Here is a 12,969-nt window from a genome sequence, read left to right as displayed (position 1 = left end):
CCTGAAATAAGCCAACTTCTTAAACCCCACCCAGTCAAGTCAAATAAATTTAGTAATACCAGGATTATAATTATGTACACCAGATACGCGTTTTTTCTATCAAAATTTTCACCAGAGACGCCTTAATAAAAAAGATTAAAAGACAAAATAAAGGTAAAAGTTTGGTAGCATTGAATAGAATTACATATTAAGGTGACAAACTGAGACTGATGGAATTACACAAACTCCTTGTAAACCAAACAGATCAACACTCATTTGATAATTCATTTATCATTTTATCATTGTATACCTCAGCAAGTGTTTTATTTGACATTTCACAATATCTAGGAAAACAGAGAATGCAATTATTTAGTGGTTACATTTTAATAAGATAGTCCTAATAATATATGAAAAACTTACCTCGGATATAAATTATTTTAACAAAAGGTAAAGTTTATAGTAATTGTTTTTATAGTTAAAGATGGTAAGACGTGTTTATTAGTATTAGTGACCGATATTAAACAAAGTAACCATTCGATGGAATTGTATGCACTTTCGTACTTAATTTTATGTTTAAAGTCCTAAGAAACCTCAAATTTAAAAAAAAAAAAGCATATGTTTATTTATAACTCAATGGATGGTTTTCATTATAAAACGTATGCACTTTTTTCTGAAGAAAATGCTAAAATTTGTTCATAACTAGAAGAAGTTTACTTAATTTTAATTGCTTCCTTCCAGGAATCAATTTCCTGACATATTTTCCGTATGCAAAGTTACCTCAGTGTGACCTCTTGCAAAAATATGGTGATCGCAATACATATGGATGTCCTTAAAATAAATCATTATCTGATTGTACATGTTAAACACGTGCTCAATAACCATGCTTTTTTGTTGATTGTTGACAAACAGGTGACAATCGTTAAACCTCGGCATCAAAACACAAACTTAATTACCTGCCATATTTTCACAACAACACGTACCATTCATTAAAAAAAAAATGACAAAAAAAAAAGATAAAATCGTGCACAGAGGACTAAGTTTATAAATTGGAATAACATTATTTTTTCACCGGTCACTCGTTTCATATGACTTTAAAAGTCTATATTAAATCAAATTAAATTATTATGTAACTCGTAGAATTGAATCGGCTTACAATAGTAACTATTTGAAATACGTGTATGCTGACTATGTTTACTCAAGAAGTTTAATATAAACAAGTTGTCTTTGTTATAATTAATTTTATGTTTTTGGGATTAACATTTGTAATAAAATTACTGGACAATTCATCGGAAACATAATTAAGAACGACGATCATTATTAAAGGGAACAAAATTCATAAACATTTATCAAAATTTAAAAAGATGCCCAGTTAACCTGTACAGTAAGCGTTTTTGTCGAGCCTGCGACTTCTGTCTAAGGGATAGTTAACTTACTTCGTAAAAGCTTTATATTTTAAAAGTTGAAAGAACTGAATGCTTCATTCCTTGTATAAGGATGCCTTATGTTACGAAGCTTTACTCTTATTATAAATAATATGATAAATATATTCGGATGTGCGTACTGTGCAAGGTCTGCATGCCAGTCATACAGTTTTCACTTGACCCAGACCTCATTTTATGAATCAGTAAACAAGGTTAAGTTTTGGTTGTCAAGCCCATATCTCAGATACTTTAAGAAATATGTCTTGTGTACTAGTATTAGTCGAATGGAACATATTATGGTGTACATGTCCGACTGGCAGGTGTCACCTGACATTGACATCACTTTTATGGTTCATTGGTTATAGCTAGGTTTTCGTGCTTTGTCTGTTTTTCGTATACTTTATGTAATAGGTCTAATATATTTGGTGTAAAGAATGATTGTTAGATGTATATGTCCAACTGGCAGGTGTCATCTGACCTTTATTTTCATTGTTCAGTGGTCAAAGTTTAAAAAAAACTTCTTGCAGGTTTTATTTGACCTTGACCTCATTTTCACGGTTTATTGATCAGTGTTTAGTGTTTGTGATTGGTCTCTTTCTTGAAATATAATCAATAGGTCACCAACATTTGTTGTATAGGATGATTTTTGTGGTTTATTGGTCAGTGTTAAGTTTTCATGATTAAGTTTGTTTTCTAGATACTACAATCAAAAGGTCAACTATAATTGATGCATATATTGATTTTCAGGTGTGCATGTCCATCTGACCTTGCCATTGACCTTATTATCAGTGTTTATCGCACACTGTTCAGTTTTATCAGATAAGTCTTAGAAACAAATAAACACAGGTAAACTATAGTTAGTGTATTGAATGATTGTAATATCATTAACGGTACCAATTTTCCTGCACCAGAAGCGCATTTCGACAATACATGTCTCTTCAGTGATGCTCGTGGTGTGAGGTGTACATGTATATCTCGTTTGGTTTATCTCACCATGACCTATTTTCTTGGATCACGATTAGTTTAGTATGTGAAAGTTTTAGTAAAGTGTTTTATTCATAACTATCAACATAATATAAATGGTTAGTAAATAGGGCAAGACATTTCAGCGTTTCGTTAGTATTCGATATTCGTTCCTTCCGACTTTACCAGTTACAAGCAATTTACATCTGCGATTCCCATTTTTGTAGAAAAACTCTATTTCATGAAATGGTAAAGACGTTCTTTTAATTGAACATTAGATTAGAAGTGTCGAATTTGAACACCTTTGAACACGGGTATACTACTGTTGCCTTTATGTAAAATAGATCTTTATATAATTTTTAAGAAGCACGAATACCACATGAATGCCGAGGGATATCCGGTGTTCCAGAAGCTGGAATTATTTATTTCTCTGATTTTTTTTTATATGTATCGGTTGATATCTTTACTTTTTGCATGAAAATATCGAATATAAAAGTCTATAACATTAAATTAAATATAACTATCATTTCGTTTTGCTTTAGATAATGATAGCATTGGTGTTGTTCTTTTTCGTTTCGGGAGTTTTACATCTAACTGAAGGACTAGGATCAACTACATTCCAGCTCGTCCCCAACGGAATCAAAGTATCAATACCAGGTATGGTTAATAACTTTTATAATCAGATCTAGCAGTTTCTGAAAGGAATTGTGCAAGCTTCGACTGAATCCATTATCAGATTTTTAATAAAATTACATCCTATACACGAGGGACAAGTGGATCAAATAGATTTTGTCAATTGGACGCGCAGATACCAATTTTGTGCTAAAACATCGTTATTATTTATACCTTCACAGTAACGAAATTCCAAATTTGGATTCTGTAGCATAGTACAATCCATACAAACGTTCAAGTATGTCATATGTATCAGCTCATCACCAATTTTCCATATTTCTAGAAATCCCATGACATTAAGACGAATCATTAGCAATGTCAATATCATGCCATATAATAAAACATGTTTAACATTGTTTAAGACTCTGCCAATATGATTTATGGAAAAATTATTTGTAAGAATCGTTAAACGTTACTAATTTAAATCAGTAAAAGTTTCATGTCTGGTTCTTTTAGATAAATGATGGCACGTAACACATATTGTGCACTGCTGCATGTTTTATAAATTCTCTTAATTTATTATTGAGAATATTAACATTTTGTAACATTGTCATACTTTTTTTTTAATTTTCAGTTCAAGGATACGATAGAAGTGCAATACATTTCAATATTAACAAACCGCTAAGTGGCATTGCAAATGGAGATAACTATCATGATTTCTTTGGTTATGGCAAGTCAGGTATAAATAAAATCTAAGATATTCATACCGTTTTCTATATTCTGCATTTAACACATAACTCTCATTAATACTTATAAAAAAGGTATAATGGAACTACTGCTTATGTTCTCTGTCAAGAAAATAATCGAGTATCGTATTGTTAACAATCAATAGACACTAGATTGACATCATGTAGATTATGTATGCCTTATTTAGTTTCAAATGACAAATCAATAGCAGATATTGGGACCGGGGTGAAGGTTATCAAACTAAAAGACAAATTAAAAAAGTTGGTATTACTTTGCTTCATAAAAAAGAATGGCCAACGTAGATACAAGTATCTTGTCTTAGGGAGGGATAAATCATACTTTGTAAAGAATCATTCTGATTCAAACAAAAAATTCTCTGAAACCGATATTATTAAGATGCTTGATTTCTTGATTGACAACATATTTGTTACGTTCGGAGGACGTGTTTTTCAACAGACTGTCGGCATCCCAATGGGAACAAACTGTGCCCCTCTACTTGCTGACTTGTTTCTTTATTATTATGAGGCTGACTTCATGCAGGAACTTCTTAGGAAGAAAGATAAGAAGTTAGCAATATCCTTTAACTCTACTTTCCGCTATATAGATGACGTTCTTTCACTAAACAATTCAAAATTTGGTGACTATGTGGATCGCATCTATCCCATCGAATTGGAGATAAAGGATACTACAGATACAGTTAAGTCGGCTTCATATCTTGACTTACATCTAGAAATTGACAATGAGGGTCGGTTGAAGACAAAACTTTACGACAAAAGAGATGATTTCAACTTTCCAATTGTGAACTTTCCATTTCTAAGTAGCAACATTCCAGCAGCACCTGCATACGGGGTATATATCTCCCAATTGATACGATTTTCCCGTGCTTGCATTTCCTATCACGATTTTCTTGATAGAGGGTTACTGCTCACAAGGAAGCTATTAAACCAAGAGTTCCAAATGGTGAAGTTGAAATCATCTCTTCGTAAATTTTACGGACGCCATCACGAGTTGGTTGACCGTTATGGAATAACCGTTTCACAAATGATATCGGATATGTTCCTTACGTCGTAACTACAATCCCCTTCCCTTTCATGAATTTGACCTACCGAATTAGACTATTTACCGGATTTGTAATCACATAAGCAACACGACGGGTGCCGCATGTGGAGCAGGATCTGCTTACCCTTCCGGAGCACCTGAGATCACCCCTAGTTTTTGGTGGGGTTCGTGTTGTTTATTCTTTAGTTTTCTATGTTGTGTCATGTGTACTATTGTTTTTCTGTTTGTCTTTTCATTTTTAGCCATGGCGTTGTCAGTTTGTTTTCAATTTACGAGTTTGACTGTCCCTTTGGTATCTTTCGTCCCCCTTTTATCTAAATATATGCTAATCCTTTATCAAAACGCAACCGTTATTTCTATTACACACCGGGTTTTTTTTATTGTAAGTAACACTTTCAGCTAACTTAAATCTAAAAATACCAAAGTGGTCTTTTAAATATATTAATTTCAAATGAATTTTGAAGACGTGCTGCTTTTCTCCAACCTTGCTGATACTTTGATTTATTTTCATCTCTAACCAGACAAGTATTTTCATTTTCAAGTTCCTCATTCCACTACCATCTCAATGCCGAAAATCATTTCTTTTTCATCTTAAAGTGGAGTGAGTCTTTAATTTTTATTAACAACCATAATTTTAATGTTATTGGTTATAACTATAATTTAGTACCAGGCTTATAATTTAATACACCAGACGCGTGTTTCGCCTACATAAGACTCATCTTTGATGCTCAGATCAAAATAGTATTAAAGCCGAACAAAGTTGAAGGATATTAAGGACCCAAAATTAAAACAAAAATGGCCCAAATACTTTTTTTTGTTGTTTATCATTTTTTTTTCTGAAATCAGGTTGTTAGTTCTGTCGATTGGCTGCTTTTACATTTGTCTATTCGAGGCCTTTTATAGATTACTGTGCAGTTTTGGTTACGCCCATTATTCATTTGATCACGATCACTTAAAATTGATAACATTTTATGTCATTTGGTCTCTGTTTGAAAGGTGTCTCATTTACAATCTGACAAACCGTCTTATTTCCTTATTGTCCAGTTTGTGACAATTTTAGATTGACGTACGACATACACTACATGTTCCTATTAGAAGCATGTATGATACCGTATCGTAGTTATTTTTGTATTATCGGGTCGACTAGTTTCTGTTTCATTAACGTTCTGCCTAATTTATTTTTTTCCAAGCGGTCCTTGTCTGTTTCTGTCCATGCAAATTATACCCTATCAGATACATTGATCAGCAAATGTTGCCATTGTGAAAATAAAAAGTAGAATAACAAAAATACCGAACTCCGACAAAATATTCAAATCGGAAAAAACCCTTATCAAAAGGCAAAAAGAAAAGCTTAAACACATCAAACGAATGGATTATAACTACGAACGGCTGTGAATGGTTGATTTATTTGGTTGCAAAATGATTATGAATGCAATGTGCAATTATTGTTTAATTTAAGGTGATCATTGGGAACATACTTTTCCTGTTGCTGCCAAACAAGGAGATGTTATTAACTACTGGGTATGGGGAGAAAATAACTCACAGGGAGAAACATTAGTAGGACAAACAATTACCCTTGGTCGTATGTATTGTTGTTAGTTTAATATGGTTAGGTTACTTTTAAAATGTGCAATAAAACAATTATTTACATGCATACCAAATATAAATAAAAGGACCGACTAACCTAAGTGGTGTTTATATCAATATATCACCATGTGGAATTTATTATACAATCAAAGTTGATGGAAAATAATGTTTCGACAACAAAATGAAAAACAAAAAGAATATGGTAATAATAATCATAATGTCATTACATTTCTTTACGGTCCTTTTACACATCGATCTTTTAATGTATGAATGAGATAGGGTAATACCCATTTAATTCCTTTATGCACGTACGGTTTCGGCTGTAATATAAAAAAGAAGATGTGGTATGATTGCCAATGAGACAGCTATCCACAAAAGACCAAAATGACACAAAAATTAACAATTATAGGTCACCGTACGGTTAGTATATATGGAATATTCAAGGCGTGTTTGACTAATGCGACGTTCGTTTAAAGATAATAAGGGGACAGTTAGATTGGTTGACTGTTCCCGACCCTTCCACACCACATAACCATCTTTTATGTAGCTTTTTTTAAATTTTGGAATTACTGTGTATGGTGAAATTTGATGCATTTATGTATGGCTGATTGAATAAAGATAAGTTAAAACAAAAAGTCATGTTATATTTAAGGCGATCTTGTAGCTAACGCACAACGTTTTCCCTATACTGTAATTGTTTTTTTCTACGAAATCTAATTGAGAAAAGCTTTATTTTCCGAGGAGTGAAATAATGTGTACGATCACAATATTTTTGGTATATTTAGACGTATATAACTTATTTTTCTTTTGTTGTTCTTTTTTTAAACTTTCTGTTTACTGTGTTAATATAATGTATATACAACTATATACACATAAATTGTTTTTTTATTATCGTACAATTGATCACCTTTATAAGTATAATACATGATGTATTTCATTACCAAAATATATGAGTAAAACATTCACAGCAATGGTAGGACAGACAAAAACAACGACAACCGTCGAGTCAACGAAAACTGTACTAACAACAACAGCGGGTTCATCAGCGACATCGGTTCCTTCAAGAACATCGGTTCCTTCAGCGACAACGGTTCTTTCAACGACAACAAAAAAATCTTTTATCACAGCAAACAGTTCACCTTTTCAACATATCTCTTACAACAGTACCAGTTAAGTAAACCCTCAGTGTACCATTTCAATCGTTTGAGGGGAATATCAAATAATTTGATATACCTCGTCTCATCGAATGATATTTAATGATAATTATGTCCGTCTGTTCGACAATTTTTCCGTTTTCAGTCTGTCATATCAATTGTATGGCAGTTTGTATAAATTTTTCTGTTTACAAAACTAAGGATTTTCTTATCACAGGCATATATTACCGTAGCCGTATTTCGCACAACTTTTTGGGATTTTGAGTCCTGCATGAATGCTCTTCAACTTTGTTTGGCTTTATAACTATTTTGATAAAAGCGTCACTGGTGAGTCTTATGTAGACGAAACGCGCGTCTGGCGTATTAATTCGTAATCCTTGTACTTTTGCTTAATATTAACGATGAAATGTGTATTTTCTGTCTGTGTGTCTCAACCCACTAGCGACATGTTTACCGTACCTTGATATAGTTGGCTGGTCTGATATTTAATTCATTATTTCATATACCTCTTTGTGACATTTTTAATACGTTTTGGTTAACATAACGGGTGGGACAAACGGAAATACGCCGTTCACGTTTTCAACACTCTAAATATTGAGTGGATGGTAACTTGACACTCAAAGTGAGTATCTTAAAAATATTTCACCTCTTTTCATTGAACAACTCAAATTCGTGTGTTTTTGAATTTAGAGAAACGTGAATATTTCCTTTTACCGAATTGTACCTTAAAAACTAATTGAAATATACGTTTTCTTCGTAGAGGATATGATGTAATCAAGAAATGAGAAATTTTTAATTTAGGCAATCAGTTACATTTCGCGCTTGTTATTGTATCTGATTTAAACACGAAGTATATAGATTATAAACTCGAAAGTCGAAAGACTCCAGATTGATGTCCTAACAATTCAATTTATATAATTAAGTTATCTTTTAGAATTTTATACCGGTTTTAATACATACTTGATATACTATTTCAGACACAATCTGTCAGGATAATGATGTGGTTAATTGTAAAGATCTACATGTCTGTTATATTCATCATTTGGCAGACTTTTGTCCTTTGACGTGTGGTCTCTGTTGTAAGTAGTTTTAAACAGGAGATTTGATTAAAAATATTACCAACACAAAAAAAAAATCGAACTCAAAAAGATTACTATTGTCATAATATTAACGATGATGTCAGACAATGAAATTAATACTACCAATGCAGTTTCAATTTCAGTTGTCGTACTAACTTTTTAAAATCATGTAGAATTTGGTTTTTTAATTCAGTTAACAATAAATGTTCAAAATTGAGTCCGCATATTATGTGTTGATTTCGTTACTATTTTGCGTCTGAATATACTTTTGATACTTACCTATCTCCTGAGTGCAAAGTACATGTTCTGGATGTTCATTAAACCAATGTGATATAATTGAGACACCATCAGGAACAAAAAAATCATTACAAAAAAAAACTTTGATTGTGAGGGTTTTATAACCGTAGAAGTTTCAAGTAACATATGTAAATACCGAGGCACTGATACTGATCTCAACGTAACCATAAGACTCATAATAAAAAAGCAGCAGTAGCACAAAATATGTTTGACACATGCGCACAAACTTACTGTTTACATTCTCGGTAGTTTCATTTTTATTCTCATAAAAATGTATGTTAGCTGCTTACATAAAATTTTATCATAAATTCTTGTATTTTCCCTGAAATAAGTTTTTAAATTACTTTAATTTAATAATTAACATAATTGGTTGGTCGAAACAGGAACAGACAGATATTCCTAAGGTATTTTCGTACGCTTCGATCTAAAGGAATACCGTATTTGTCCTTTTATAATCAAAATGATTCCTCTTGGATATCATATTCTATGCTCAATTCAACATGGGTAGGAATGAAATTTGATCATATTGTACACTTCACAAACGCTCGGTTCAAAAGCGCCTATCCGTGCTAAAATGAACGAAGAGCATCATATCATGAAGGAAAATTTTCTTAACTTTCACACATTTACATTATAGTTAAAACAAATAAAACCTTGAGTCCTGTTTTGTCAATATAAGTTGAAGACTTCTTACATTCTAAGATGGCGACAATTTCATTTTCGAGGACGGGTGGGGGATGGGATGATGAACTTGCAAAAAATAGTTGGGCCTTGTAAAAGCTTAAATAGAATAAATGACCTTGCATCAAACAGGATGAAAAAAAAGAAAACCGTGAAAAAGCAGTAATCGATTATGTACATTAGTGATTATAAATTTTCGTGTTGCGAATCCGCAGAAAAAAGTAAGTATCGTCAGCAACAAAGAAAAATGCAAAGTCAACCCTTATAATTCTTCTACCCTACCCCGTTTCTCTCTCCTAGCTCAATATCAAATTATAATACCATTCGTTCCGTTAGTGGATAGCTGGCTAACAACATGTAAATGATTATATATATATGACTTGTACTTTTAGCACCTCCAATTTGTGAGGATAGTACAGCAGTACACTGTGAATATCATACTGTGTGTTCACATTCAATTCTGAAAACATTTTGCCCACTTACCTGTGGTCAATGTGGTAAGGCAATTTGATTAGTTAAAACTAGTTTTTCTAAATTTACTTTACTGGTATCTATATTTTCCATAACGCTAATACGTCAAACTCATCGTAAAATGCTCAGGATACTGCTGTTAAAGAAGTGTTCTGATAAAACAAAAACACATATTAATACAAAAAATCATAACCTTATTTTTTATAATTCACGGAAGATCTTTTCTTTATATTATATAATAATCAAATACTAATATCGATATGTGACATACTAGAGTCAGAGACTTCAAATGCTGATTATTAATACATGAATGTTTATATGAATTAGGTAAGGAACACAAATAAGGGTAAAGATTTCGACTTCATATATTAGCTATTCGCATTGCATTACTAAGGAATTTTTAAGTGTTGACTTTTAAAAACTTTAAATGTGCAACATTTTACGCTTACTTATTATATTAACATATTACATACAAAAATTAGAGCAAACATGAAAATACTGGCCAGTCAATATTTCAAAAGGTATGATCTAAATCAGCTCTTAAAAGACTGAATAATAAATAGTTATTGTTCAGTTATTAAGTCAATTATTAGACTTATTCGCTACGGTTTATTCTGTACGGAGAATTAGCCAGAAGTCAATTTTGAAATGTACAATCTATGCTCAGACAGTTCAGTTGCTATTACCTGTACACATCTATTTACAATTATGTGCAAGTATGTGCTCATTTACACGAAATCACACAAATATTTAAAATATGATTATGGTTTGTCGTCAAAATGTTATTTTTGGGCAGATCTAAAGTCTCCCGGTGACAAAATTCAATTGACTGCAAACAAAGTCGTTGAACGTTTTTGAATTTACTGCAGTGAAAAAGTCTGAATATTGGTTACAGTATCGAAAAAAAAGTAAAATCACAAAAATACTGAACTAAGAGGAAAATCAGCTTGGATAGTCCATAATCACATGGCAAAATCAAAAAACAAAACGCATCAAAAACGAATGGACAAGAACTGTCATATTCCTGACTTGGTACAGGCATTTTGAAATGTAGAAAATGGTGGATTAAACCTGGTTCTATAGCGCTAACCCTCTCACTTTAATAACAGTCTCATCCAATTCCGCTACATTTACATGATGCGTTAAATAAACAGTCACAATTAATAAAATAGTCAAAATATGGGTACATCAGTCATCATCGTATAACAATTTTAAAAGGAACAATTTAACAGGACACAAAAAAACATCTACTATCTACGAACACATGGATTGATTTGAGTGTCTGACGTCAGAAAAATTATATACGTCACATAATAGTTATCAAAGGTACCAGGATTATAATTTAGTACGACATAAATTTGTCGTTCAATGTGCATACAAACAATTTTAAAATTTACATAGGCAATGTACGCATACAGGGTTAAAAAATCAAAAGTATGTAAGAATAAATTACAGAAATAGACCGAGATTCAAACTAGTCCAAAAGTTATACATAGAATTTATGAGAATCCAAAACTTTTAAAAGGAACAATTTAACAGGACACAAAAACATCTACTATCTACAAACACATGGATTGATTTGAGTGTCTGACGTCAGAAAAATTATATACGTCACATAAATTTGTCGTTCAATATGCATACAAATAATTTTAAAATTTACATAGGCAATGTACGCATACAGGGTTAAAAAATCAAAAGTATGTAAGAATAAATTACAGAAATAGACCGAGATTCAAACTAGTCAAAAAGTTATACATAGAATTTATGAGAATCAAAAACTTTTAAAAGGAACAATTTAACAGGACACAAAAACATCTGCTATCTACGAACACATGGATTGATTTGAGTGTCTGACGTCAGAAAAATTATATACGTCACATAAATTTGTCGTTCAATGTGCATACAAACAATTTTAAAATTTACATAGGCAATGTACGCATACAGGGTTAAAAAATCAAAAGTATGTAAGAATAAATTACAGAAATAGACCGAGATTCAAACTAGTCCAAAAGTTATACATAAAATTTATGAAAATCCAAAAATTGTTAATTCCACTACGCCATTGATTGATTTTGACGTTTGTGGTTCAACGTATATAGTAATTCATAATAAAAAAATATATCAAATGACATATTATAGACAAATATCATACTGACGGGATCTTTTAAAGTACAGAGTCACGTTATAAACACAAAAGAAATACAAAGAGTCACATATACAAAACAAATCACCAAAAAATGAAAGCCAATACAAACACATTGACGAGATGTATAAGTACCGAGCCACGTCAAACGGATATCACATAAAACCATTCAACAGTAAAAGTAATCTTAATAATAGAACAAAAACAAATAAAAGAACAATAAAACATGTTGTTAAGATGATACACAACATCAGTACGCAGAATCTATACATCAAGACCATCGTGTATTATTTGAGAAGTTGATACGGAATATTTATCAACAAGGTCTTGGTACCTTCCGATGAACTTTTTTAGAAAAAGGACGAGAACTGACCCAAAAATTTATTGTCTAGACTTTTCAGATAATGTAAAGAACAATAACCAATTTGAAATAAATTTCTGATTAGTTGAGGCCTGCAGAACAATGCAACAGTCATCTTTCGACTCCAACAATCTAACAGAAGTAAAAATCAAGAAAGACAACAGTAAACAACTACGGTCCATATATTCAAACAGGTAACAAGCCTGTAACCAAACTCATACCCGCTCGTTCCCATGTATATCACGCAATGTTGCTATATAGAGTTACTCTTATTAGCGATAACTTAGCCGTTCGCCTACAAATATTCATCATTGTTTCTTCAACGTTAAAGATATTCGCAGTACCTGATTTCGTTTTACTGTTTGTGAATCTTTATTTTTACATTAGTTAAAGCAACAAAACCACTATGTACAGA

General features: G+C 31.8%; 1 protein-coding gene across 1 annotated transcript; it reads left to right on the top strand.

Moving 5' to 3' along the window:
* The first annotated feature begins 6,239 nt into the window (after positions 1 to 6,239).
* Positions 6,240 to 10,090, top strand: LOC134727328 (uncharacterized protein ZK673.1-like). Its single transcript, XM_063591707.1, has 4 exons — positions 6,240 to 6,363; positions 7,337 to 7,537; positions 8,500 to 8,601; positions 9,972 to 10,090. The coding sequence occupies exons 2-4, from the start codon at positions 7,339 to 7,341 to the stop codon at positions 10,088 to 10,090; spliced, it is 420 nt and encodes a 139-aa protein (XP_063447777.1). The 5' UTR covers positions 6,240 to 6,363; positions 7,337 to 7,338.
* Positions 10,091 to 12,969: the final 2,879 nt, after the last annotated feature.

The sequence above is a fragment of the Mytilus trossulus genome, chromosome 8 (genome assembly GCF_036588685.1).
Source record: "Mytilus trossulus isolate FHL-02 chromosome 8, PNRI_Mtr1.1.1.hap1, whole genome shotgun sequence".
In the NCBI taxonomy this organism is placed as follows: domain Eukaryota; kingdom Metazoa; phylum Mollusca; class Bivalvia; order Mytilida; family Mytilidae; genus Mytilus; species Mytilus trossulus.
Note: the sequence above shows the minus strand (reverse complement) of the source record. Positions and strands in the feature narration are given on the sequence as shown.

Bases quoted from the DNA above. Each gene is read 5' to 3' on its own strand.
- LOC134727328 (XM_063591707.1), top strand. From the start codon at position 7,339: ATGGTAGGACAGACAAAAACAACGACAACCGTCGAGTCAACGAAAACT. The intron at 7,538-8,499 runs GTTAAGTAAACC...ATACTATTTCAG, and splicing joins TATCTCTTACAACAGTACCA to ACACAATCTGTCAGGATAAT. The intron at 8,602-9,971 runs GTAAGTAGTTTT...TTGTACTTTTAG, and splicing joins TTTGACGTGTGGTCTCTGTT to CACCTCCAATTTGTGAGGAT.